The sequence below is a fragment of the Larus michahellis genome, chromosome 5 (genome assembly GCF_964199755.1).
Source record: "Larus michahellis chromosome 5, bLarMic1.1, whole genome shotgun sequence".
Lineage (NCBI taxonomy): Eukaryota > Metazoa > Chordata > Aves > Charadriiformes > Laridae > Larus > Larus michahellis.
In genome coordinates this window covers 15,178,525-15,204,194 of record NC_133900.1, presented here as the reverse complement: position 1 = coordinate 15,204,194, position 25,670 = coordinate 15,178,525, and the positions used below count along the sequence as shown (strand labels likewise).

General features: G+C 40.5%; 1 protein-coding gene across 1 annotated transcript; it reads left to right on the top strand.

Annotated features, from left to right (window-relative positions):
* Nucleotides 1-334: 334 nt before the first annotated feature.
* On the top strand, nucleotides 335-25,079 carry SMARCA5 (SNF2 related chromatin remodeling ATPase 5). Its single transcript, XM_074588889.1, has 24 exons — nucleotides 335-766; nucleotides 3,302-3,376; nucleotides 6,023-6,189; nucleotides 6,917-7,017; nucleotides 7,683-7,783; nucleotides 9,644-9,823; nucleotides 11,280-11,435; nucleotides 11,540-11,671; nucleotides 12,471-12,539; nucleotides 13,069-13,178; nucleotides 13,440-13,666; nucleotides 15,321-15,442; nucleotides 15,531-15,683; nucleotides 16,941-17,073; nucleotides 17,881-18,029; nucleotides 18,247-18,366; nucleotides 18,599-18,709; nucleotides 19,285-19,398; nucleotides 19,581-19,703; nucleotides 20,719-20,851; nucleotides 21,848-21,966; nucleotides 22,967-23,179; nucleotides 23,613-23,723; nucleotides 24,754-25,079. Exons 1-24 carry the CDS (start codon nucleotides 635-637, stop codon nucleotides 24,817-24,819), a joined length of 3,117 nt encoding a protein of 1,038 aa, XP_074444990.1. The 5' UTR covers nucleotides 335-634; the 3' UTR covers nucleotides 24,820-25,079.
* Nucleotides 25,080-25,670: the final 591 nt, after the last annotated feature.

Sequence of the window (25,670 nt, the reverse complement as noted above, 5' to 3'; positions counted from 1 at the left end):
AAACTGCAGTGCTGTTATCCGCTTCCATGCAAAAGCAAGCCCGGGCAGGCGCCAGCGGCCCTGTGCCCTTCAGCCGGGGCCTGTGGCCAGGTGCGAGCCTGAAGCCGCCTGTCGCTCCCTCAGGGCCCTGCTGGGCGACGGGGCTTTTTTGTGGCCTCTCAGCACGGGCCAGGGCTCCGCCGCCCCTTCGCCTCAGAACTGAGGCGCGCGGCGGCTGCAGGCCCCAACGGCCCCTCCGCGAGCCGGCCGTTGGGCGGTCGCGCGCGCTCCCTAGCGCCCGCGGCGGTGACGTCACAGCGTCGCGAGGCCGCCTCCAGTCCGGCGCGAGGCGGCGGCCGGCGCCCGCGCACTGGGCCCCGCCGCGCCGTTCCGCGCCGCACGCCGGAGGCCGGGCTCTCGCGAGAGCGGGGAGCCGGCTCGGTTCCTGGTTGGTGGGCGCCCGCCGGGAAAGCCGGGGCGGCAGCGGGGACGGGCCTCCGCCGGCGGCGGCGCACCGGGCTCAGCGCGCTGCTTAGCCTCCGAGCACCCCCTCACACGCACGCACGCACCGGGGCGGCCGCCTCCTTCCCCCTCAGCGCGCAGCCAGCCGGGCTCGGGCCCGGGCGCCGGCAGAGCATTGTCTGCGGCGGGGATCATGTCCGCCGGGCAGCAGGCGCTGCCGCCGCCGCCGCCGCAACCGGACGAGCCGCCCGCGCCGCCTCCGGGCGCCAACAGCAGCGAGGCCGCGGGGACGGCGCCCTCCGCCGCCGGCGACGCCGAAATGGAGGTCAGGCGCTTTCCCCCGGCGGGGACCCCCGCACACACACCCCGACCCCTCTCCCCGGCTCGGCGCGGCTGGGCCCCGGGGACGCTCCCGGCTGCGTGGCGGCAGGTGCCCGCCATGAGGGACGGCGCCGGTGGGGCGTCCCCGGGCCGCGTGGGGCCGCGGGAGACAATGGAGAGGCGGGCGCGGGGCCGTGCCGGGCGCCCGGGGGACCCGGAGGGAGGGAGGGGAGGACGGCGGGGCCGGGGAACGGCCCGGTGGTGGGGCAGGGGGGGTGTGTGTGGGGGGGGGACGGGACGGGACCCCATTTCCCCGCTTCACACACACACACGCTTCTCCCCTTCCCCCCCCCACCTCCGCACACGGCCGCCGCGTTCCTCCGCGGGGACACGGGGAGGCCTCGCCGCCAGGTCACTTCATTTATTTATCTTCCAAGCGAGGTGACGGGCGGGCAGGGGGAGCCCCCTTCGCTTCCTCCTCCTGTTGTGAAGGGGCGTCCGCCGTCTTCCCCCCCCCCCCCCCCCGAGAGATCTCGACGGGCTCCTTGCCCGCTCCTCGCAAGTGGCCTTTCTCTCCTCGCCTTCCTCCCTGGAAAGCCTTCCCATCGTTGGTGCTTCCTGCGTCAGCGATAAGCATGTCCGTGTTCTAAAAAACAGTAACGTTTTTCCCTCTTATAAAGCTGTTCAAAACTTTTTTTTTTGTGGAGTGAGGCGTTGTTTGTTTGGTTTGGTTTGGTTTTTTTTTTGGCAACAGGTGCTTATTCCAGAAATTTCAAGGGGTTTGAGTGATTGCCTGGAGATGCAGTTTTTTTATCGCAGCATTGTTTCTTTAACGATACGAGGGAACTGGTTGGTCCTGCTTTCATCGCTGGGTGTTTTGTACTCTGAGTCATGCCGCACAGTCAAGCCTACTTGATCTAAATAAATTTGCAAATGCCATATTTCGCGGATGAGCAAGTAGCCAAAGCACTGTGGGTAATAAAGTCCTGCTCGAACCTGCAAAAATAGGGCAATTCCGGGCCGGGGCTAAGCGCATGGAGGCTGTGAAACGCGTGCTTTTGAGGCGCCCGTGTGCGAGGGCTCTCTCCGGGCTTGCCAAGTTAGTTCCTTTTTGCGTGGGGAAGGGATTACCTTGCGTAAAGTGACGTTTCAGTTGAAGTAGCTTCTTGGTGGTCGCGGTCGTCCGAGAGACTGCTTTTCTCGCTCTCCAGCTATATTGCGAGGTTTTGTCATCTTTATGGCACGTGACAAGATCAGGTGGCGCGCTGCTGCGTTTCTGTGTTTCGCATGTTAGGCGTTTCAGGAGAAAGATGAATTTCATACCGAAATTCAAACGGTCCTGTGCTTGTGCTGACTGGTAGGTGGGTGTCGACTAAATCCAGTGGGAAATGAGCAAGAAGATTTGGGGATGAGTTTAGAAGATCTTTAGCCATAACTTTTTATGCTCAGTTCTTTATATTTTGACTGGTGAATGAAACATTTGTGGTAGGATTCTTCTGTTTCTGCACGCCTTACCTACCAGTTTTGTGAGGAAACACCCGCCCACAAACATCCCGTGTTTCTTCTGCCTTTGTTTCAGGTTGTTTCTTACTTTCCTGTTCCTTTGTTCTACGTTGGCCAGTAAAGACTGAATTTAGCTCAGTTCTTATGAGGCTCAATTAAGCACATGGTTAATAATGATTTTGAAGGCATCTCGTTTGTTACCTTTTCTCACCCTTTCAAGAATGATTTTGTAATATATTGCCGTAGCGTGGTTTACCAGAGAAGGATCATCGTATTGTTTTTGGTTGGTTTTAAGAACAGAAGATGGAATTACATGTGGGAGGTGATGGGGAAGGAGTTAACCTAATAACAGGAGAGAAGAGGATAAAAAAGCCCTGATCTGAAGAATAATTGAAGGCAGTATGTCAAGGATTTGGCCAGAAGGGGATGAGGAAGGACTGCCCCCACCCAACCAATTTTTTTTCTGTTAGTAATGGTACTATTGGCGATAACAACAATTATTTGATTTGGTAAACTAAGTAGGAGAAAAATGCATTTTGTCTAAATTCCTACTCTGCTTGCAGGACAAAACTGCAGTCAGGTTCTCATTTAGACTTGTTCCCTTGGTACAGAACGATGAGGGATCAGGGTAGTCTGCAGAAAGGAAAAAAACTTGAAACTGTTCTTGCTTTGGGACTGGAGCTAGTTCTTACACAGTACAACTTTAGCAGGATTTTGGCTTGGCACCCTAGAAGCGGCATGCCGAGCTCCTGGACCACAGCTGTATCTCTCATTCATATTGATGTGATGCTTTAATGATGGAGCTAAATCGGATTACAGAGATCTAGCTCTGTCCCTCACCCGCTGGCAGGGATCTTTGATCCATCTCCAGGTAATTTTACAATAAGTAATAGAAAGCTGACTATATCAAAGCAGCAAAAGATGGCTGTGCTATCTGATGTGGATAGATAGTAATTTGAAACAAGCTTACTCTCCTTTACGTGGGTGTCTTCCCTTTTTCAGAAAATAATTTTTTTCTAATTCTTTTTCATCTCAGGAATCTTTTGATGATGCCTCACCAGGAAAACAAAAAGAAATCCAGGAAGCAGATCCTACGTACGAAGAGAAAATGGTATGTATTATTTGGAAATGTGTACAGCTATCCAGTACTTATGCAGTTGCTTAAAATAGACTGAGTTTTCTGCTTGTTTGAAATCTCTTCACATGATTTATAAAACTTTGTCTAGTTATTCAAAAATCTTTAAGTAACTTGAAACCAAAACATAGGCAGAAAAAAAACCCTCAGACCCTTTTCCTTTTTATCATTTTGTTCTCTGGTCCTCTCCTCTTTCTCCATTTCCATTGCAGTTATTTGTGGGAATAACTGTTAATGTGTTTTGCTATTTCTAGGAAGTATAGTCCTAGCAGCTTTGAGGTGCTCTAGATTTAGAAGAGTGATATAATCGGAAATATTCAAATGTCTTAGGGGAAAAAAATGTAATAAAAAATTGTCAGCTTGCTTTTGAAGTTATCCGTAGAGTTGTCCTTCCTGTAGGCAAGGGAGGTTATGAAGAGTTGAGTAGTCACTTTCTCAGTCAGAAATGGAAGGATCCTCTAGGAAAGTGCCCATAAGTATTTAAATGGCTGCTGCCTTACTTTCTGAGTGTGTGGAATCAGTTGAAGTCTAGGACCTTTTTTATATCGCTTTTATATTCCAAACTTATTTTTGAACTACAGGAGTAGCAGTCCTTTGTAGGAAAAGTATATTAATTTCTGTTTTGGGGGGGGAGCAGTAAAAAGAAAGGTAAACCTTGGCCAACTTCTCAACCCTTTTACTTTGTCTAGGCTGAAAGGGATTTTGTTAGCTTTGTCTAAAGTTTAATTGTTCTTTGTGAAGCTCTAGTTAGAGTGCTTGAATTTTGAAGATGGGTGATTCTGTGCTTCATGGGTTAGATAGGAGAAAATTTACTATTTTCCTTAATTTTTTGTTTTTATATCCTGGATATAAGAGATGGAGCCATCTGCTGCTCCCTGTTTTCCTTTCTTCCTGTTCGTAATTGCAGTGTCTGTGACTGCATGTGGAATTTCTTCATAGGAAAGTGAAACCGAATTTTGTAATTTGCTACTTCCTGTGTTGTTTCTTCTTGCCATTGAAAATAACCCAGTTGTCTTCTGCTAATTGCTTTGTGCTACTTCCTGGCAAACTGAAGGAAGTGAACTTGGAGTTTTCTCTTCTGGTCTCTAGACAGGCACGATTACAAGGAGGATTGTATTTTACTGTTGCAGTAGTCAGAAGATGCACTGGAAAAGAAAACAGGAAAAGTTTCTCTGTTGGTAGAGGGCTAGCTCAAGGTTGCAGAGTACAGACTGTTCTTGTCTGTGTCCTGTCTTAAAAATACAGATGTTTATTAGTCTCTTAAAGGAATATCCTTAAGCACAGTGAAAATGAGGGGGATGTGTGTGCAGCGCCAAAACTTGAACAAGATTCCTCACTAAAATTTTAGAACGAGGAAACTTTTGCAATGCACTCTACGTCTCATCTACTTCTCTTCCGCACAACCCATGAAACAATACTTAAAAAATAAGGGTCAGCAATTTGGATATTAGTAAGATCTTACCTAGTTTAAACTTCAGAAACTGTTGCGAAGTAAACAAAGAAACAAACAAAACTATGAAGAACAGAGAGGAAAACCTTAATTCAGTGGGTATGAATTGTAGCTATGTCAATCAAGCTTTAGATTATAGTTAGAGTGAGTCTGACTCTTCTGTGGTACATACAGGATCTCTTTCTTGGTCTCTTTCTACTCTATCCCGCTGTCTTTCACTTAGTGCAGGAACTGCTTGCTTTAAAGAGGAGAACACTCAGAGAGCTGGCATTGCTCTTGCAGAAGTCTGGAACATCTGTTCCTTTTTACTAAGAAAAGTGACTTCCTGAAACTGTGCAAGTTGCTAAATACCAGGTTATGTTGTGGCAGCTGGCAGAATGTCAGAGTGGTTGCTGCTAAGCTTGGAACTGTTGTCTGTCTTGATTGTCTGCTCTGAAGTCTTGATGTGGCCTTGGGAAGGTGTGTTGATCCCAGATGAAACCTGTCTCAAAGGAATTGAACCCTTTAGATGCTAATATTGTCTCCTGTAATCTTTTCTGCACAGCAGAAACAGCAACTCATATCAAAGGGGGCAGTCAGACAAGTTAGGCTGAGCATATCTGAGAGGTCTCTGCTGCTGAAGTAGGTGTTCTGGCTTCCAGCTGTGGGCTCTTCTGTCCTTTCCGCCCCCTTTCATGCCAGCTCTTTTGCTTATCTGACACCATAGTGAGGTAGTGTATCTCATGGAGCAGGCAGGAAACTAATGCAGTAGAAAATAGTTGTTGCCAGGTCAGTGAGATAAACGAGTTCATTGAAGATTCCTGTGCATGCTGGGTGGGGTTAAATTTCTGGAAGTGGGACTATCGCTTTTGATAGGAGATGGTTCTTAAGCAAATTCTGGCCATGTCTGGTGATGCTCACACAGTCCTTATGCCAAAGCCAGATTGTAGTCTTAGCGTAGGTCTGTCTTGCAACTGCGTAGCAAAGGTTAGCCGTGACCCAATGAAAGAGTATTGAATCTCTCAGCAACAGTTATATTGTTGACGTAAATCATCTCTTCTGTCTTACTGTAGGTATGTATATGAAGAAATGTGAATCTATATTGTTTAAAAAGCATTTGTTAGCTTTTCCTTTTGAATGAATACATACTGAAACATCTCACGCTTGTTCCACTTAATTTTTCTTGTCAACAGCAAACCGACAGAGCAAACAGATTTGAATATCTGTTGAAGCAGACTGAGCTTTTTGCTCATTTCATTCAGCCCGCTGCTCAGAAAACTCCAACTTCACCTTTGAAAATGAAGCCTGGACGTCCACGAATAAAGAAGGATGAGAAACAGAATTTACTGTCAGTTGGCGAGTGAGTGATGTCATGTAGGCCAGCTTGTACTGTAATTATGGATTTTATTGTACTTTAGAAGCGTAAGTTAAACTTGCTAGTCTTTTGTCCTGTTTTGGTGTGTGTTTTCTGCTGTATAATTGTGATGTTTTTCAACTGCCCACCTGTAAGTTGAGGGTTCTTTAAGAATTCTAGGAGTTGTAAGAATTTTGTGTTGGTGGTAAAGCACTATCATGATTAAAAGTTTTCCAGCACGAAGAAAAGCGGGGGAAGAAAAGTAGAGCATTCATGGCTTTAAGTTGTAAGAGTTCACAGAGAACATCAGTAGACTGTGTCTTACAGGCGGCCTGAGATTCAGAAGTCTAGAAATTTGGATTGCCTTCATTACAGCATATATGGCTCAGTATATCTAGCGTTCGGCAGATGTTCCAGAACTCTCCAATACAGTGTCATTCCCTGTCTTGTAGTTAAAGGCCAGTACTGATGCACACGATTTATCCCTTTCTAGTCACTTTTCTTTAATATTTGAGCCTGCTAACAATGTAGTCACCTTACTAAGTGGCTCTAAAAAGTTAAAAAGCAGCATTTCAGTTGATCAGCTAAACACCAGTTCTTTTGAAGAATCTTGCTAGAAGCTTCTTTGTGCGTTTGCGTTTTTGTACTGCAATGACGTTAGATTTGATTTTGGAACAGTTTCACATCTTTTCAGATGAGTCAGAAACTAACTAACTTTCTTGCACTTTTTCAGCTACCGCCATCGTAGAACAGAGCAGGAGGAAGACGAGGAGCTGTTAACAGAAAGCTCCAAGACAACTAATGTCTGCACTCGATTTGAAGAATCTCCATCATGTATGTTTCCTCTTTTTTGTTTTTGGTTTGATTTGGTTTTTTTCCCCCCTGTCCTTTTCCTTCAAAATATTGTCTGAAATGAAGATTATTTATGTCCTTCCCAAGGACAGTGAATAATTCTGGGGAACAGGAGAAGGAGGAAAAAAAATCCAGCACCAGTCTAATGGGACAGAATGTATTAGCGAGGCACTGTTTATTTTCTGTCAGGCTAGAAAGATAGCCCAGTGGGTCTCACCCTTCAGAAATCCAGTTGCTATACTTTAATTACCAGGAAAGAGCTACCTGTTTTTAAGTCTGTCATCTTACAAATTTTACGTAAGTAACCAATCTTCTGATACAATTTAAAATACTTAACAGCTTCCAGTTCATTTAAGAGAGAATCCAGTATTCTGTTGTTTTAACTTTCAACTGTGTTCTGATGTGGGGGGTTGTGGTAGAGTTAGAATTTATATGTATTTTGGGTTTTTGCAGAAAACAAAGCTATTGGAGCAGCTTGCAGAAACAAAATTAACACGTTGCTGTCTCCAGTCTGCATTGTCCTTGGAATTTACTACTTGAATTTGTTCTATAGCTTAGATCATCGGTGTCAATTAGCAGGCAAGGGGTGGTGAAATGCTTGGGTAAGTTTTTACAGATCTTTTAGTCTATTCTTTCATGTCTTTTAGATGTTAAATGGGGAAAGCTGCGTGACTATCAGGTTCGAGGATTGAACTGGCTCATCTCTTTGTATGAAAACGGCATCAATGGCATCCTAGCAGATGAAATGGTATGAACATAGCCCATGTTTCTGAGGACTTGTGAGCGCATGCGATACAATACAATTTTAGTTCAGCTATATATATGGGTTTTGTAATAGCACAAAATGCAATATATAATTTGCCAAATCTTATTTTTCTAGTAGGTGTGAAGTCACTAATGTTAAAAGTGTCACAGGTGTCTTAACTGAAATAAACCACACAGAAATAGAAATAGGCATACGAAAAGAGAATCTGTCAACCTTTAGAAAAATAAAATTTAATAGAGGGGAGTTGTTCTATAGAATGAGGTGTCCTCTATTTTTTTTTATCTAAATTGCAGCTATTTTGTTATGGTATTCTCAAGTGGCCCTTATGAAGGGAGTGTCACGTATGAAAAGAGTAACAAATGCGGGAACACTTCCTGTTGTTGTTAGAATAAAACAGACAGCAGGATATGAGTGTCCTGTGTGGACTGATCTCAGCAGCAAGAGCTACACCAGTGGGAAATTTTCTGGGAAAAATGATGCAAAAAGAGATGTAGCTAGAGAGCTGTGTTAAAATTTTTTTCACACTGTGACCGTTGACGTTTCAGCCAGCACTGTTAGCTTTTGCTTCTGTTTTTATTCTTTTTCCCTGAAAGAGGAGGGATGAATGCAGAAGAAATTGTAGTAGTTTGACAAGCAGATACGTTTTTGTCCTCTGAGTGATTTTAGTTGTATCTGTTTTTCATAAGGAGCAGATAAGAAAAAACCCAAAAATCTAATTATATTTCAGTATATTGCATTTCTCATGCCTTCTGGTAATTTCTTTTTTGTGTAATAAAACTTCTTAAAGATAAATTAGAGACAAATGAATTTAAATTATTGTTCAGTAACATGTTTAATTTTGAAGTAGATCAAGGATAATACAGAATATAGATTCAACATATGTGCTTATGAATAGAGGAAGCTTTTTTTGCTGAGTACTGTTCTAAGTGGAGCAGGCTTGTTTTAACAAAAACAACCGGGAAACTTTGTAAGACCTTGGATTTGTGGTATTCCAAAATCCATCTTGAGGAGTTTAAATATTTACGTTTAAATATTTTTGGATTCATTCTTAAATTTTAATCCTTTTGAACTTACTAATGCCTTTCACACAGCTTGCAAACACTTTTCCACATCTTACACCAGGTGGAATGTGGTTATTTTGAAGACAAAGACTTGAGTTTTGGAAGCAAAAATAACTTGCACTGATGGTTTTCGGGTATCTTAAATCCCATATGTTCGAGTCATAATATTTTTTAATTATTTAAGTGATATGAATGATATTTCTGTTGAACAAAGAACAGAGCACTTAAGAGTACTTCTAGAGAAGCTCAGTATTTGTTTTCTTCTTTGACATATGCAGCTGTTTACATGCACATTTGGCTTTCTTCTCACAAGAAGTGACATCATGTTGTGGCCAGTAAAAGCCTCCTTACAGAGTTCTTAATTTATTCACTTTATTTCAAGTTTAAGAGAATGCATATGTCCAGCTTGTAAAGTTCATTGACCTCTAAGTAAATAATTTGAGTACACCCTACTCTTCAAAACAAAATTTTATGAAATACTGTTTTCTGGTACTTCTAAGAGCTGTCTTATTTGAAAGGTAAGGCAAAATTCTAACTTCGTAATCCAAGGTTTGGAAATGGTACTCCTATTACTTTTTTTTTTTTTACTAAATGTGGGAAGCCATGCAAGCTTTTCCAAACCAAGATTTTGATGCCTTTTGTGAGTAGCACTGTCTTAAATATATCTCACTCGTTTGTTCAGGCTGCTGTGTCTTCCATGTTGTACTCAGAGCTCCCTGTTGGGCTTTTTAAAGGTGTTTCCTGTGAGATTTTTTTTCTGACATGTTAACATCTCTTACAGGGTCTTGGGAAGACACTGCAAACAATTTCTCTTCTTGGGTATATGAAACACTACAGAAATATTCCTGGTCCTCACATGGTGTTAGTTCCCAAGTCCACTCTACATAACTGGATGAATGAATTCAAGAGATGGGTACCTACTCTTCGAGCAGTTTGTTTGATAGGTGACAAAGACCAGCGAGTAAGTTTTGATGCAGTTGTTTTTCCCATGTAAATCCAGCATGCAATCTTGCTGTCCTTTACCTTTCGTTCAGAGGGAAGGATGTTACTTGGATTTGTAGTGGTTAAACAGTAAGACCAACAAGTGCTACCTACTTAAAACGTAACCAGCTTAGAATTCACGTGTGTGTTGCCCAGCTATTGCTTCATCACTTTACACTCATAATTTCTTGACCTTGAGAGAGGTTTTCTCTCTCCTTTGGTGAAGACAGTACACCGTGTAGACCAACAAAACCCTACAAATCTTAAAATAGGAAAATAAAATGTTTCACGTAAAGTGCCGTCATTTGTATGAATATATAAATCTGTAAAAAAGTAATTTGTGTTCTGCTCTATGTAGTACAGTACGTCATATTGCTTGTAGCAGCAGTTCTTAAGAGGATTATGGGGTGTGTCACTAAGGAACTGTTCTGAAAGCAGTTGTCATCTTAATGTTGGAGGGGGCAAAGAGGGCTGGTTGTTACAAGTGGTATGCAAAAAGTGGTTATTTGGCTTGAATGTTGTCAATTAAAAGAGAAAATATTGTTTAGCCTCTTCTGGCCTTAATATTTCAGTCCTTCTCGTTTTATTACTTCCATATCAATTCTTTGCTACTTTTTTTTTTTTAGCACAGCAAAGAGAACTTAAAAAAGATTGAATATGGTGGCACATCTGTAGATTCGTCAACTGGAGTTACCCATTTATTTATGGAAGGAAGAATTATTACTGGTGCCATTAAACTTCTGCCTTTGTCAGCAGATTTTTTTTTTTATTTTAAGGGCATCTAGCTCTATTGTCAGTTTGTTGGGTTAGAGAATAGAACAATATTGATGAAACTTTAAATAGCCTGGAGGTCATTGGTCCAGGTGTGATATCTTGTGATTTTTATAGTGCATCTTTTTTGAATCCAAAAATTCTTATTCTTTCTTCACTGTGTTTCTTGCGTATATGAGTTAAGTTCTTGACATTTATACATCTCTGTATTTTGAATTCTGACTAATTACTGTGTCTGCTTTTAACCTTGGATGTCGGTGTTCTAGAAATTGTTCAGTTAGCCAAATAAATATTCAAACCCTACCTTTTTCTAAACTTAAAAAAAAACCCAAAGCAAACCTACAAAAAATTAATTTTGAGTTCTGATCTTATAGTTCAGCTACTGAAAACCTCATGTGTGTAGGGTAGTTGTCTGCAGTTTCCAAAGCCAGAAGTTAGAGCTGAAATCCCTTCTCAGCTCTATCCCAAGAGTTTTAGGCAGCTTCAGCACTGACAAAATTGTCAAGCTTTACAATGGTTGTGTGTTATATTGCCTCTATAATTAATTTTATCTTTTCTTTCCAGTTTATTAGCAACATTGTTTTAAAATTTTAACAGCAGTAGCGTGTTCTTTTCGTTTTAGATTTGACAAAGCCTCAGTAACTAACTGTCACCTTGTTGTCTAGGCTGCCTTTGTCAGAGATGTGTTGTTGCCTGGAGAATGGGATGTCTGCGTAACATCATATGAAATGCTTATCAAAGAGAAGTCAGTATTCAAAAAGTTTAACTGGAGATATCTAGTTATAGATGAAGCCCACAGGATTAAAAATGAAAAATCAAAGGTAATTTATACTTTCACTAAAGAGAGGGATTTGTGTGAGTTATGAAGTGGTGGTGTGGGGACTAGTAATATTTTTATATTTGCTCATGTCTCAATGTCCTTCAGTTATCAGAAATTGTGAGGGAATTCAAGACTACAAATCGGCTGCTGTTAACTGGAACACCACTTCAGAACAACTTACATGAACTCTGGGCGCTTCTTAACTTCCTTTTGCCAGATGTCTTTAACTCCTCTGAAGTAAGTTCTCATTTCTGCTAATCAAATTAAATTAACTTTGCTGGGTTTGACCATGTGTAGTTACCAGTATTAGTTTTTGATGATGGTGGATTGGCCGTTAGAAATGTTTCGAGAACTGTGAAGTACAGTAGGGTAGACTGTTTTTCTCAGCGTGGCCGTTTTTAAGGGCTGTTACAAGCTTAGCAGATACAAGAGTTATTTAAAATCACAATGGGAAGGTGATCGCTGCTGCATTTCAAACTAGGTTTAAACATTCTGATGGCTAAACCAACTAACTTTGTTCTTATGTTCAGCTGTAAGTTACCTTATTGTTTACCTAAGACTTCTTCCCTGTGAGTTGGGAGATGCTATATAATGAGGAATAGACTTCACAAAGTGAAGCATGGGCTTAACTGTTTTGATGCACTGGGAGTGTAACATCTGTAGAAAGGGAAGCCTTGTGGTGCATTATACCAAAATTTTACTTTTCCATTTTTCATCAAATGCTGCAGTAGTAAACTTCTTCTGGATGGAATTTTTCCGATGGAGTGATAAAAGTGAATCTTTTTCGACAGAAAAGGACTCGCATATTGATTTTTTTAAATTTTTTTTCCCCTCCTTCCAATGGTATGTAGGTTTTGAGGTTTGTTTTGGAAGATGCTGTGTTATAGAGGTTTCCATAAAAATAGACCAAAGTGGGTAATTTGTTCTTTTACTTACTGCCTACGTAAGAATCACTTGAGTTGTATTTATTCATCATTGTAATGACATTGCACCTTGAAAGGTAACCTCTTACATACCAATGATTTTGTTGATACAGGACTTTGATTCATGGTTTGATACAAACAATTGTCTAGGGGATCAAAAGTTGGTGGAACGTCTCCATATGGTAAGTCTTTCTGCTTTTTGTGTATGTGTTACGTTTATCTAAGCTAGGCTCTAAATAATTCTTCTAATGACAGAATATTAGGCTAAGATAGCTTATTCCAGAGACTATCGTAGACTTTCAGAATAGGTTGGTGAAGCTCAGAAGACAATCTGTTTCTTGAAAAGGAAGCTGTTTTGGAGGGGAGAGAAGGGTCGATGGTTCTGGCTTTCAGGGTTCTGAAATGCTTACATTAAAAATATTGTCTATGAAGAGACTCTAAATATCTCAGTCAAGGAAAACCAAAAAAGAATCAGGAGGCATGGAGCCAGCTGAAAGATGATTTTTTTGCCTAATTTTTGAGTCTTCCAAAGATGGTACATGTATATTCCCATGTATAATAATCTGTCCATATAGTTTGCTTTTTCAGATGGTCTGGTAATAGTTCTGGTGTTTGAGCATTTATGACAGAGAGCATCTGCACCGCTTCTGTCTGTTGACCTGTTCAGTGTTTCAGTTTCTAAAATACGTTTAACGATGCAATCTCTTTCAGGTGCTACGACCATTCCTTCTACGTCGCATTAAGGCTGATGTGGAGAAAAGCTTGCCTCCAAAGAAGGAGGTTAAAATTTATGTGGGTCTCAGCAAAATGCAGCGAGAATGGTAATTCACGTACTTGATTAAGGCTCAGAAGGAATGTGCTGCTTGTGACTTGATTATTGTGTGGAACTTGATTTAATTCCTTCTGGTGTACTCCCAACTCATACATATTCCCTTGTGACACTTTCGTGATGACAAAACCATGCGTATCAGGGAGAGTTACCTGATTAAGTGAGGGGGGAGGGTGAGCTTTTGACTATATTTATCATTTAAAGAAAGGCCGATTTCATTTGAGTTACAAAAGTTTTTCTGTCTTTGATGTAGGTATACACGAATCTTAATGAAGGACATAGATATATTGAATTCAGCTGGGAAGCTGGACAAAATGAGACTGTTGAATATCCTCATGCAGCTGCGAAAATGCTGCAATCATCCGTATCTCTTTGATGGGGCAGAACCTGGTCCACCTTACACGACAGATATGCATTTGGTCACCAACAGTGGCAAAATGGTAGTACTGGACAAATTGCTACCGAAGTTGAAAGAACAAGGTATGCGTCTCAGTGGTGGTGTTTGAGAGTTGCTTGGTTCAGCGATTAAAAATGAAAGTAGGTGCTTCTTAATGTTCCGTGCATTCTGAGCGAAAACCAGCAGACTTTAGGCAGGATTATTGTTGGTTTCTGGCATGATACCAGCTTGTCAAGCACAGTGTCTTAAATGGTTGATGCAAAAACAGTTTGTGAAGTGCCTTCGTAAATAATGGGATCAATAGTCCATTATGGCTAAATTGAGATGGCAGAAACAGCAGTTGGTCTGGGCTTTAGATTTTCTTTCTTAGCATTATTAGCTGTTTGGACCATAATCCTGTGGCTTTTCAGCCACCCCTTTGATTTGCCGTGGAATACCATTTCAGATTTAAGGTCTTCACATGGGATTAAAGTCAAATCCTTTGTGAAATGTTGGTCTTTCTTGCTGGATATGATTTTGGGCAGCACCTGAGTGAATTCTTTAAGGCACACAAACATTGGGGAACACTCAGTTACTTTAAATGTATTTGATAGTAGGGACATAGCTCTGGAATACATTACTGTAAAACTCAGTCGCCACAGAATTTTTGATTCTGGAATAAATTTTAGCTCATTATTTTAATGAGTATGCTTACGGAAGTAACTTGGCTAAAGGAGTGGAGGAAAGTTTGTGACTGGGGAGACATTGCAGAAAAGTAAAACTTAAGTCCCAACCTCAGCCTTAGGTAATACAAAAGTAACCGGTATTTTTGTATCCAGGTATCATTCAAGCAACTGTGGCGATATGCATCATTATAAGACTACAAAAGAGGAATTCAGTGGTTACAGTGCTTTTTTTATCTTGGTTTCTTTCTACTATTAGGCTTTTTGTTGAGATGTGGCAATTAAAATTGGCCTGGTCTTAAATCATATGATCATCTTAAACAAAAGAGAGGTCATACTAGACCTTGAGTCCAAAGGACAAAAAAAATCATGCTAGGAGAATATCAGGGCAAGCGGAAGCTTTGTAATATTCTACGTTATACTTAAATCTCAACTAGGTTGGAAATGGTTGTGTGTATCTGTATAAATTACTGGCTATTTTTTGGAGGTTGTTCTTGGCAGGTTAAGTAAACTGACAAGTCTTTAAGAAGAACTTACTTTATTTCTAGTGGTCTTAAATCCAAACCAAATACTTCAAAATTTCATTCTTTATACTCCTTGATGTTTTTATATTTGTGTTGTCATCTTACTCTGCTGCGCCTGGTAACGTTTTGATAAGGAGTACAACAGAAAACAAAAGCAAAAAGGCAGCCGCTAACTAGACTCCAGTATATAGTAAGGCAAGGAAGCCCCATGGCAAGCACAGGAGCCTGCCAATTGGTAGCCAAACAGCTGTAGCAGCCATGAATTTGGTCTAGCACGCTCCAGTCACATCTGTCATTACCTGGAACCCTTCGAGCCCCGCATTGGCCTCCGAAAAGTTGTGGTTTAGCCCCGGGAGGCAGCTACGGCCCACACGGCTGCCGTGCCATCTGCAGCTGCAGCCCTGTTGTTATATAGTGGGTTCTGAAATTCTAACTACTTTTCTTCCTAGTATATGGAACTGCCCTCCTTCCCTTTCTGGTAATGTAAACTTGCAGAGTTGGGTAAATCTTCAGTTTTGGTGAAAACATAAGGAAGCTTTTTACCCAAACAGGTTCGAGAGTCTTAATCTTCAGTCAGATGACCAGAGTGCTAGATATCTTGGAAGATTACTGTATGTGGCGAAATTATGAGTATTGTAGACTGGATGGACAAACACCACATGACGAGAGACAGGTATTTAAAATTTTAAGTATTTCATTTAGAAAAATAGTACTTGTGAAACATTTGGTTCAACTAATATATGTTCCTTTTATTTATTTAGGCATCTATTAATGCATATAATGAACCTGGTAGCTCAAAATTTGTGTTCATGTTGAGTACACGGGCAGGAGGTCTTGGAATCAATTTGGCTACTGCTGATGTTGTAATTCTGTATGATTCAGACTGGAATCCACAAGTCGATCTCCAGGCCATGGTAAGAATCCAGATGGAAATTGCATGTTGGGTTTTTTCTTTTCTTTCTCATAGAACTTTGCTAGAAATGTGTGTGTAGCATGATACAGTATTTCCAAAATGAATTGGTTTTCTTGGTTTAGGACAGGAGCAGTACTTTTAAGACTGATTTTCAGTTCCAGTGTAGCTTCCGCTCCGTGGAACCTTTCGTCGCATTTGGGATATATATTTGGGATATATTGGGATATTTATGCAGTGGGAAATGCTGAGTGCATGCTACAGTACTCTTAGCAGTATTTAATGAGAATAGCCTGTTTTGTTCCAAAAAAAGAAAAGATCTAGCATGGTATGTGTCAATCCCAAAACTATAAAGCTTTATTTCTGTGGGGAGTAGAGGTGAATGTGTTTGTGTTCTCTGATACCTTGGAAATGAGACAAAGAAACGCTGAATTAAACTTTCCAAAGTCTGCTTTTGTGGTGGTAAGTGAGCAAGCTCCTTTACCAACTGTCTTTAATTTATTTTTTTTAGGTAGATTTGCATGTGACTGCAACCTAGGGAGTAGTGTGAAGTGTCACTACTTACCAAATAAGAGAGTAAAGCTATTTAAAAACTACCAGTGGTTTTTTTTGACAAATGAGGCCTTTCAGTGACAAAACTTGGAAATTTAATTTTAATTATTTCAGTTAAGCTATAGGTTCTCAAATAGTCTAGCAAAAAATAATTTCAAAAGAATGATGGAACCGATGTCTGGAAGCTAAAGCGAGACAGTTCCAGCTACCTCTAAAGGTGTATGGTCAGAGCACTAATTCTTACAGGGGTTAATGATTTGCCAGTCAGGTGAGGTGGTGCCTTGTGTTTCTTGAACTATTCATGGCACAACTGAACAAGTTTGAGAAAGGTACCTTTTGGTCAGTACAGAGATAATTTCTTAAATAATTTGAGTTTTTACAGAAGGTTACATAAGGTCAGAAGCATCCAGTCTTCTCCCCTGTGTGATTTAACAAAAAACCAAACCCAAACGCACACTGGTTTTAGTTACGGCATCTAGAGACATATGCACTGTTGATGTTATTGAAAAAAACCACCCTAAAACTTGCAATGCAGATAACGTGTTATTGTGGGTAGTCATTTTAACTGCCTGTCTCTAACGATTTAACTAACCCGTGCTATTCTGTTTTGTATATTTGTATGTTGAAGCTAATCAAAATTGAAGACTACTTATATAGTCAGACTGGAAACCAAGTACTGAATTTTTTTCTTACTTGTTTTTTTGCCTAGGATCGAGCACACAGAATTGGCCAAACAAAGACTGTTCGAGTGTTCAGGTTTATCACAGACAATACAGTGGAAGAAAGAATAGTGGAACGTGCAGAAATGAAACTCCGGCTAGATTCCATAGTCATTCAGCAAGGCAAGTATATGAAGGCAATTTGTTTGTAGATATGATGTGATTCTCTTCTTTTTTTTACAACTCATAAACCATGGTGAAATCAACTAATTAGAATTAGTGGGAATGTTGCTTTTGCTTCAGCCAGACTCTGAAGATAAGAGTGCAAAGGCCTGATCTACTGGAAAATTTATTTTACTGTAGGGATAGGCTTTTCCTCACTAATTTTTTGATTACCTCCCTAGTCATACATATGTACAAGTGCATGTAGTCAGGTTTGTGGGTTTTTTTATTTAAAGCGAATATAGTCAGGTTTTTGTTTGTTTTTTTTTTTATTTTATTTAAAGCACTCAACTTCTTTGAACTGTAGAAATTCTTGCATTGGAGAATGCCTTGCCTTTTTTTAACAGACGGGGAGAAGTGATGACAATGTGTAACCTTCTTGGTTGACTTGATTGGAATCGGTAACTTTATTTCTGAAAAAAGGATTCAATAAGGTTTGCATGCGTCTGCACATGTGTCTGCGTGTGTCTAGAAACTGTGAAAACATGCACCATAACAAAGCTTATCTGGAAGACCTCACATCCAAAATGATGTGTGTTGAACACAATTCATGTATCATAAAGCAAATGTATGTGGTCCCTGGCTAGATTTTGCTGGCTTTGGGGTGTTTTTTCCTCTTTTTTTTTCCCCTCCCTTCATTGGGAATTTCCTTTACTGAGAGGATATAGCTTTAACTTTGAAATGTAAGGGGGAGACAAATCATGTAGTGCTCCTTCCTTAATGTGAACTATTCGGTTAGTTGCTATCCTCCAATGCTTTTGTCTTCAGGAAGGCTGGTGGATCAAAACCTGAATAAACTTGGGAAGGATGAAATGCTGCAAATGATTAGGCATGGAGCAACGCACGTGTTTGCCTCCAAGGAGAGTGAGATTACAGATGAAGATATTGATCACATTTTGGAAAGAGGTGCAAAGAAGGTGAGGTAACGTTTTGAAAAAAGCAGAAACCCACCTGTAGTCTTCAATTTGATGGTATAGATAGTATATCCCTGGATGATAACTTGATTGTAACTGGGAGAATAGGGGTTGTTCCTATTGAGGGTTTTCATATTGGTCAATTGTTTGGTTTTTCTGCTGTTGTAAATGAGATGGTTTATAACGAAGTACCTTTCAAAATTGCTACTCTTCTTCCAAGACTGCGGAAATGAACGAAAAACTTTCAAAGATGGGTGAAAGCTCACTTAGGAATTTCACAATGGATACGGAGTCCAGTGTGTATAATTTCGAAGGGGAAGACTACAGAGAAAAACAGAAGGTAATGTTTAAATTTCTTTTGGAGTAAAGCACTAAGTTGTATGATTGAACCACATTTATTTAAGAAGTGTTGGTTAAAATACAATATAATGCATGAAAATAGTGTATAAGTTTTATTACTTATCTAATGAAGTAGATTTAAACCTAGTTTTACATAAAACTTGTAGGTGGTCTGAACGTTTTGCAAGGCTTAGTCTTAATATTTTTTGGGGTGGTGGGATTTGTTTTTATAGATGGCATTTACAGAGTGGATTGAACCACCTAAACGAGAAAGAAAAGCCAATTACGCTGTGGATGCTTACTTCAGAGAGGCTCTTCGAGTCAGCGAGCCAAAAGCACCCAAGGTGAGTTGACTAATTAAAAAAATATAAATTGTTCAAGTGTGCGTGGCAAATGGTTAAAGCTGAAAGTCAGAAATTGGTCTTTATTCATAAAAAGTGCTCCGTTCACTTTTATAAAGTGGGGAGGCAATTTAAATTTAGAAAAATCCAAAGCACATGAGACAAACTTCTGTGAGAAAAATGTAAGAGCAGGATGAAATTTCTAAGACATTGGGAGGGTAAAACCAAGGTGTTCCTTATTTTATTTTTCTTTAAGCGGCTGTGAACTTTCCTTACCTGTGGAATATTTTCTTACTGCTGCTCACAACACCTGAGCGTTGTTGAAGGGGATGCACGTGTGACTCTTTCCCCGGCCTCCTCCTCCCAACAGACCCACTCCCCTTTTCTCACAGGGTGTTCGCTTTTAGAATTCTTCATGGTTGGAGTTGTCTTCGTTGTCTCTGGCATGGTGTGGCCTTTTTTTGGTTAAGACAGTGCATTTTTGTAAAAATAAAGTGCTTTTTTTCCTCATAAACTTGAAGTCAGATTATTGGATGTGAAAGGGAGTCAAATACAAACTTTGTGTGTATTTATTTCAGGCACCACGGCCTCCAAAACAGCCAAATGTACAGGACTTCCAGTTCTTCCCTCCGCGCCTGTTTGAACTATTGGAAAAGGAGATTCTCTACTACAGGAAAACAATTGGGTACAAGGTAATTGAGGAATTCGTGCATTGCAGCAGAGACTATGTACTTGGTCTGCCTTTCACGCTAATTTAAATGAAAGAAAATTATGTTGAGCTGAACAAATGATTAGATTATACTAACAGAAAAGTGATGATTAGCAATTATCTGTGAAAAAGTAATAAAATTTTACAAAATGCGAAACCTTTCAGGTACCTCGTAATCCTGATTTGCCAAATGCAGCCCAAGCACAAAAGGAAGAGCAGCTTAAGATTGATGAGGCTGAACCTCTTAATGATGAAGAACTAGAAGAAAAAGAGAAGCTTCTAACCCAGGTATAGTTGGGTCTTTAGCAAAACTGAAACCAGCTGAAGCTTGCTTTGTGTTTTACAGTGTTACAGGAACATCTCTTGTGTTGATTCACACATGCCGCAGTTAACACAGCTGCACACTTTGGTTCTGACTGAAAAGGTTAGCATTAGGTTTGTTGTGGGCCTGGACGCCTTTGAAGAACGTGCACCAAATCAGTGCACTCGGCTCCTACTGAATCTGACCTACGTTCTGCGTGTTTTAAGCCTGAAGAGTAAGACCTAGCCCGGTGTCAGAGCCTGGCTTCCCAAGCTTGCATTGACTGCAGGCTGGGACATCTTCCCTCAGCCGTGGGGCCTTGCAGACTCGCTGCACAGCTGGATGAGCTGCTTTCCACATTATTTAAAGTGTATCATCTGCTGCCAGCCCATCACTCCCACGTGGAAGTGAGTCCTGCAGGGTGAAGGGGTCGGGTTTCCTAAACTGCCTGGTAGCAGCAGTGTCCCTTTCTTAAAGAGGATATGAGCTGAATAGGAATATAATTAGGTAGCATGTACATTTAAATTTTAAACAGATTACTGCCCGTTACACCTTATTTGGGTATTATATTTTCATGGGGTATTTTTGGGGGCATGGAACTAGAGGACAAGGTCTCCTTCTGAGGGAGAGTGACCAAGGAAAATGGCTGATGGCATTTGGTGGGCCTTTTTGACAAAACAGAACCATTATAGAGACTACTGCTTCACTTGAGGGATTTTTCTTCTTAAAAAGTGATCCCGCGCTCTCTTTCAGAGGCTATTGGTAGGAGTCATTAATTTACGAGCTGAAGACTCTTATCCGAAACTAGTAGGTAGTCAGAGACCACGCGCTAATCATTATGCGGTATTTATTTAGATGGAGTGACTGCAGAGAAAGCAGAGGTTTAATATTGTTGGAATGATGGAAGTGTTACAGACAATTTTAAAGAAATCTGTTGAAACAAATTTAGAGAGAGACAAATCCTGAACTTCTGTGGAATGTTTCCTTCTGATTGCTATACAGGGATTCACTAACTGGAATAAGAGAGATTTTAACCAGTTCATCAAAGCTAATGAGAAGTGGGGCCGCGACGACATTGAAAATATAGCACGGGAAGTAGAAGGAAAAACCCCGGAGGAAGTCATAGAGTATTCAGGTGAGTTGCTTGTGAAGCAGTCAGCTCTGTGAGTCTATCATCTCGAGTGCTGCTTTCCTGCTGTGAACTGCCTACGAACACGGTACCATCTTCTGACAATTTCTTAAACGACTCTTGAAGACTTTCAGGGTAGAATTGTACTGATGGACTTGGGATCTACTGATCCAGGTTTTACCATGTGTAGCCCCTGCATAATTCAAGCTGTAATAAAATGTGCATATAAACTGTTACTGACTCACTTTAATATATCCTAAATCTAACTGGATAGTGCTGTCTTCAACTCTTGTTAATTTTTGCAAAAAGAAATGCGAGAAACAACGCTTAACTGAAGTTTTACTTTTCCTTGCATTCACTAACCAGTAGTTTTCTTGAATCTTTACACCTTTCTTTCCCCATCCTCATCAAGAGTGGGCTACAGTAAGCATTTTGTGTCTGAATATATAATGGCTATTGGGTTTCGTAACCCAAGTCCACTTGGCTGCTTACCTCTGATGTCTCGGAAGCGTTTCCTACTGCAGTGCAGTTGCAAGGTCCCGGGGCTAAATTTTTAAAGGTATATAGCAGCTTACAGATGTGAAAAAATATTTTAAAAAACAGTTTTATTTAAACACCTAATTGTCTTTTAGACACTTGCCCTTGTCTTTGGCTGCTCAGTTACCCTCCAGCTTCCCTCTGTAAAAACGTATTGCTGTTCTGTTGTATCGGTTTCCATTTTAAGATGTTTTCTTTGAGAAGGAGCTTGGCTACCAAAAACCTTTCTGGCCCGTATCGCACCTCATTTAAACTGAGAACCCCTCTATCTGCCCCCTTCAAATAGCATTTGTAATACTGCAACAGGCGATAGGGGAAGTGAAGGTTCCTTATCAGGTAAAGGCAGGCCTATTTTTATACAGCAGCAAGTTCTGGTAAAAGGAAGCAACATCTTTTTTTTTAAGGTACAAACCCCCTAACTTTTGAAATGCATGATAAGAACCTAATCAATTGTTCTTTTCTTAGCTGTGTTCTGGGAAAGATGCAATGAACTCCAAGACATAGAGAAGATCATGGCTCAGATAGAGAGAGGAGAAGCCAGAATTCAGAGACGAATCAGCATAAAAAAAGCACTTGATACAAAGGTATCTATCTGCTGTGTTTCTTGCTTCTTTTATTTCCCTGTGCCAGTGAGGCGAGATGCGGCACTCTTAGTCTAGCCAGTGTTACTAAAGGGTGAAAACAACAGGTTGGGCATGGAATTTGCCTCTTTTGCATATTCCTCAGCAGTTGCTTCCTATAGCTTTTCCATTCTATGGCAGCGCTGTCCTGGCTGACAGCCACGATGAGAGCTCCAGGTACGGCCTAACCCGTTGTTCGTAACAATCCTCTTCATCATAGGACAATCAGTTCACAGTGCCATATAACACGCTCCCACTAACTACATGCTTTTTGAAGAAGCAGAAATTTTTTTTGGCCCTGTGTAACTGAAAAATGTATATATATTTATACATATATATTTTTAACAAATACATATTCTGGTTATATATATGTTATATACACACACACATATATATATGTATGTATTTAGTGCACTTAAAAAAGGGAAGACTTACCAAGCAGAGGAGGCTTTCATCCTGATGTGTTTCACCAACCAGGGTTTCATAATGAAGAGATTTGCAGTAAATTAAGACAGTGTATCAGAATTTTCCCCCCACTTCGGGGTTGACTAGTTAGTTATCTCTTGTAGGAAGTCAGGGGAAGAACGGCGTCTGACTCAATTAGCCAGAATGCAGCTGAACTGTGTGCTACAGTCTCGTATACCTTGTTACTCTTACTTTGACCATTCCTGAGGTTTTGCATATTAAAAAGGATCATTGCCATTAATCAAAAGATCACAGAAAAAGCTGTCTGTTGTCTAACCCACAATTTACCAGTTTAGATGGCATTGGTAAATACACCGTCTAGAACTCCCAGTTCCGTACATGTGGTGGCTTAGCACTAGAGATCATAAAAGATCTTGTTTTCTAAATCGGTGGTGTTCGTCTGCCTGTATTCATGCAATGTACTGCTTTCATAGAAAACAGTTCCGTACTAATTTTGAACTATTTCTTAGTTTTATATGATCTTTTTTGTTTTGTTTAGATTGGCAGATACAAAGCCCCTTTCCACCAGCTGAGAATATCATATGGTACTAATAAAGGGAAGAATTACACTGAAGAGGAGGATCGCTTTCTGATCTGTATGCTTCACAAGCTAGGATTTGATAAAGAAAATGTCTATGATGAATTAAGACAGTGTATCCGAAACTCCCCGCAATTCAGATTTGACTGGTTTCTCAAGTCCAGAACTGCCATGGTATGTATTAACCTGTTTTGCTTTTTGTTCATGAATGCCTGGGACAACACAGTTATACACCGGCTAATTAAATAGCTTCCGAAATGCTGAGGTATGCACATGTACACAATACATTACATTTTTATAGACTTCCCAGCACCTATAGTGCGTGGCAAATGCAGTAAACTAAAAAGTTTGATGGGAGGAGAAATTCGAAATTCCAAGATACCGTTTTTCAAAATGAACCTCAATTTGAGTTAAATACAAACATACTCAAGAAAGCAAACATCTGCGATCAAATCCATTCCTGTGAATCCAGCCAGTAACTATCACAAACTATTGCAGGCCTTTTTTGCTCTGCCAAGCTATAGCAAAAAACTTACAGGCATTTCTAAGATGATTTTTACATTAAGTGGCTGCCTAATGTAGTGAGTGGCTATGTTGTGCCATTTAGGAGCTGCAAAGGAGATGCAATACTTTAATCACCCTGATTGAAAGAGAAAACATGGAACTGGAAGAAAAGGAAAAGGCAGAAAAGAAGAAACGTGGACCAAAACCATCTTCGGTAAGATTTAAAATGTTATTTCTGTGGAAAAGCTCATTTGAAGATCGGGTGCTTTCCTAATTGTCTAGAACATGTGATATCTAAAGTTATTTAAAAACAACAACAAAAAACTTATAGGGCAACGTCAAGAGCTGCTTCAAGTTCACGCTGTCATTCAGCTAGTCCAGTTGTGGATGTCAAATAAGTTTAGGTTCTAAATTGTAGCTCACATGCTTTGGAGCTGATAAACTTGTTACGTTTGGGATCACTGAGTTGGTACACTGTATAGGTTCACCCTGGTAAAATAAACCAGAGATTTATTTGGCATTTTGATTATTTTTATCCCTAAAGAAGTTGTATGTTTACCACTGAGGGATGCAGACCATTCATCCCACTTTGAGAATGCTACAGGGTCTGTTTTCAGGTGTTCTCTTTGTTTCCTCTGCCGTTTGCTGTCACTTTCCTGGTATGGGGAGTTGGCCGGGGAACTGGCTTCTAGAGCTAGATTTGGGAAAGCAGCACGTATGCTCAACTGCTCCCTTTGCTGACTGAAGTCAAAGTATTGCTAAACACACAGGTCTGTTTTGTAAAGGAAATACCAACTTTACCCATTTTCTTGCCTAGATTTGTTCGAGTTGTTGTTGCCTAAAGCTGTCATATCAAAAACTTAAAGCACGACTTACTTTGCAGATGTGCAGAAATCAGTAAAGTTAGGAGTGATGGATTAATAAGTTTTTTTAGAACTATGCACAGAATATTTAAAAAGGTATTCAGAAATACATTTCATAAATAGGCAGCTTGAAAACATCCTTATTTGCTTCTATACACTTTTTACCTCTATAAAATCATTCCCTTCAGAATTGGAAGAATAGAAAAAAACCCACAGCTATCCTGAGGAGGATGTGTGTATCTGTCATATTACAACAGTTGCAATTTATCACATTTTCAAGCTGCTAGGGTGTCACTCATCTCCATCTGCTTTGACTTAAAACACATTGCTTGCTTACAGTCTTTTTGTATCACAATAACTTGCTGAAAACTTACCTTACAGGCACAGAAGCGCAAAATGGATGGTACTCCTGATGGTCGTGGAAGAAAAAAGAAGCTAAAGCTGTGAATGCAGAATTTTTGTAATCACTAAATTTAAAAAGTAGTTCTTTAATTTACGGGTCTTCATAAGATGTACTGTATAATGCTCAACTATTATGTCATTAAAGGACATCGGGTTCATCTGTTTACTGAACTAGAAACATAGTACTTAATGTAGTTTCACTTTTTTAAATGCAACAGCTGTGCTGAATTTTTTTTACCATTAACACTTGAAGTAATAAATAGTCTTCATTTATTAATAAAGCTTCATGTGACTTCTTTTTTTCATCTTTGGGTGTTGTGAACACTTTTTCCATTATGATCAATGGAACTAGTTCTGTTTTCTTGTTACAAGCCACCACCAGTCAAACCCTATTTCTGGAAATACTGTGGCTCTGATCTTACCTTTATTGAACTTAGTTTTACTACACAAATACACTCTCCTCTTTGACATTAGTGGAAATGTCAGGTATTTACCTCAAGAACTAATGATCAGAATACATACAGGTTGGAACAAAATGATAATATTTTTCTACTGAAAATCGCCGCCAGAAGAAAGGTTAAGTCAGTCACGCTGAGGTTTGTACTTAATTAGAATGGCCTAAGAATGGTAGAATTGTTTTTATTGGCAAATAGCAACGAGTCAGAACAGAAAATGTAACAATATGTAAAACACCCCACTCCTCTCAAACAGCTGTGGTAAATGCAGAGCCAGTCTTGATTCCTGGGAAAAGAACCGGTGCTGCCCGGGTGTGCGAGATGGGAGTTGTCTGGCAATCCACGCTGCTCACCGAGCCAAACTCTGCCATGTGCAAGGGTTTCCTACTCTGGCCTTTCTTTTGTACGTACCTGGCATATAATGACTGAGATGAAGTGGTA

Bases quoted from the DNA above. Each gene is read 5' to 3' on its own strand.
- SMARCA5 (XM_074588889.1), top strand. From the start codon at position 635: ATGTCCGCCGGGCAGCAGGCGCTGCCGCCGCCGCCGCCGCAACCGGAC. The intron at 3,377-6,022 runs GTATGTATTATT...TCTTGTCAACAG, and splicing joins CTACGTACGAAGAGAAAATG to CAAACCGACAGAGCAAACAG. The intron at 11,672-12,470 runs GTAAGTTCTCAT...TTGTTGATACAG, and splicing joins ATGTCTTTAACTCCTCTGAA to GACTTTGATTCATGGTTTGA.